General features: G+C 45.8%; 1 protein-coding gene across 1 annotated transcript; it reads right to left on the reverse strand.

Moving 5' to 3' along the window:
• Positions 1-341: 341 nt before the first annotated feature.
• On the reverse strand, positions 342-1,379 carry LOC101952556 (olfactory receptor 51G2-like). Its single transcript, XM_005311807.2, has one exon. The coding sequence runs from the start codon at positions 1,377-1,379 to the stop codon at positions 444-446; it is 936 nt and encodes a 311-aa protein (XP_005311864.2). The 3' UTR covers positions 342-443.
• Between the last annotated feature and the right edge of the window lie 433 nt (positions 1,380-1,812).

The following is a 1,812-nucleotide window of genomic DNA, read 5'->3' on the forward strand; positions in this document are numbered from 1 at the left end:
AAATGGCCAGGACTGCTACAGCAGAACAGCTCTGCAGCTTTTTTCATAGTCCTTGGATGTTTAGCCAGACATGGGACAGTGACAAGCCAGGTGTCATGGGAAACAGCATCCACATCCCCTCTCTTTATTCACTATTAACAGATATTGTGGGGTCGAAGTGGCCACGAATATGGCTCTTTTTGGGCCAACATCCCACGGATCCCCAGGCTCTCCACAAAAAGTCGCTCTGTAAATGCTGATGGCTGCCTTCGTCTTCCTCCCCCATTGTCCAGTCTTCCTTCACAATCCCTGTCCCCACTCATCAGCCCTAGATGCTGTTTGAACCTCTCTATATAGTGGAGATCAGTAACTCATGTCATCTCGGGTGCAAAGGTCCAGGACAGAATAGGTGGCCCATGTTTTTCGTCTCCCATGTCACTGGACCAAGGTGGTGAACTGACCCTTCACTTCATGAATACCCTGATTATCCTCACGCGAAGGTGTTTGCTTTTCACACTGTACACAATTGGGTTCATCAGCGGGGGGAGAAGCAGGGAGATGTAGCCCAGGACAATCTGAAGTAAGGGATGAAAGCCCTTCTCAAAGCTGTGTACCACAGTCAAGCTGATCTCTGGTGTGTAGAAGAGCAGGAGGGCACAGAGGTGGGAGACACAGGTGTTCAGAGCCCTCAGGCACTCCTCGTGGGATCCGATGCTCAGCACTGTTTTGAGGATCATCACGTAAGAGAGGAAGATGAGCAGCGAGTCCAACCCCATTGTTAAGAGTTGAGTAAACAATCGATAGATGATGTTGACTGTGATATCTGAACAAGCCATGTTCATGACCTCCCGGTGCATACAGTAGGAATAGGAGAGGACATTGGCTCGACAGTAGTGGAACCGTTTCAGGAGAAAGGGAAGTGGAAGTATTATGACCATCGCTCTTAGCACAGCCAGCAGTCCCATCTTGGCTATTCTCGGCAGGGTTAAGATGGAAGGATATCTCAGCGGGTTATAAATCGCGATGAAGCGGTCAAAAGCCATCAACAACAGCAGAGAGGATTCAATGCAATGAAGCAAGTGGATGAAAAAGAGCTGGGCTAAACAGGCATCAAGGCTGATCTCCCTAGAGTTAAACAAATATATGCCCAGTATCGTTGGTATGGTGGTTATCAATATGCCAAGGTCTGTGACGGCCAACATGGAAAGGAAAATATACATGGGCTCACGGAGGCTTGGATCTGTTTTTACAATGAACACAATGACTGAATTTCCTATTATTGAAATAACATACATGAAGCAGAATGGGATAGAAATCCAGAGATGTGCATCTCCATGACTCGGTAGCCCGGTGAAAAGGAATATTACAGATTTTAATTTGGTGTCATTGACAGCTGACATAATGTACTGGGAAGGTCCGAGGAGTTCTGCAATGTCCTTTCTAAATGAAAAGTAAGAGAAGATTAGTTGATATTTAGCAAGTAATCATTCTGCTCTCAGTGCAGGCCTACAGACTCCCAGACCTCAAGATAGATAAGCAAAACATACTCTAGGATTTACATGGATCTGATTAGTCAGACAGGATCGGACTTGTAGTCTATCTACCCCAGTAACCAGTTGCCATGTCCAGATACTTCAGATGAGGTAGAAGAAGCCCTGAAATAGACAGCTATGAGATAACAGATAACCTGCTCCCAGGGTGTTTCCCCCTGATACCCACTAGTTAGAAATACTTAGTGGTGTAAATCAGGAAGGTTTAGAGCCTCTCCAAAAGTTTTTAAAAACAATCCTCTACTGTAATTGGATTTTCAGATTACTCAGTCCCCCTTGGAAT

Source organism: Chrysemys picta, chromosome 1 (assembly GCF_011386835.1).
Source record: "Chrysemys picta bellii isolate R12L10 chromosome 1, ASM1138683v2, whole genome shotgun sequence".
Classification (NCBI taxonomy): Eukaryota; Metazoa; Chordata; order Testudines; family Emydidae; genus Chrysemys; species Chrysemys picta.

Coding starts and splice junctions, on each gene's coding strand:
- LOC101952556 (XM_005311807.2), bottom strand. CDS start 1,379: ATGTCAGCTGTCAATGACACCAAATTAAAATCTGTAATATTCCTTTTC.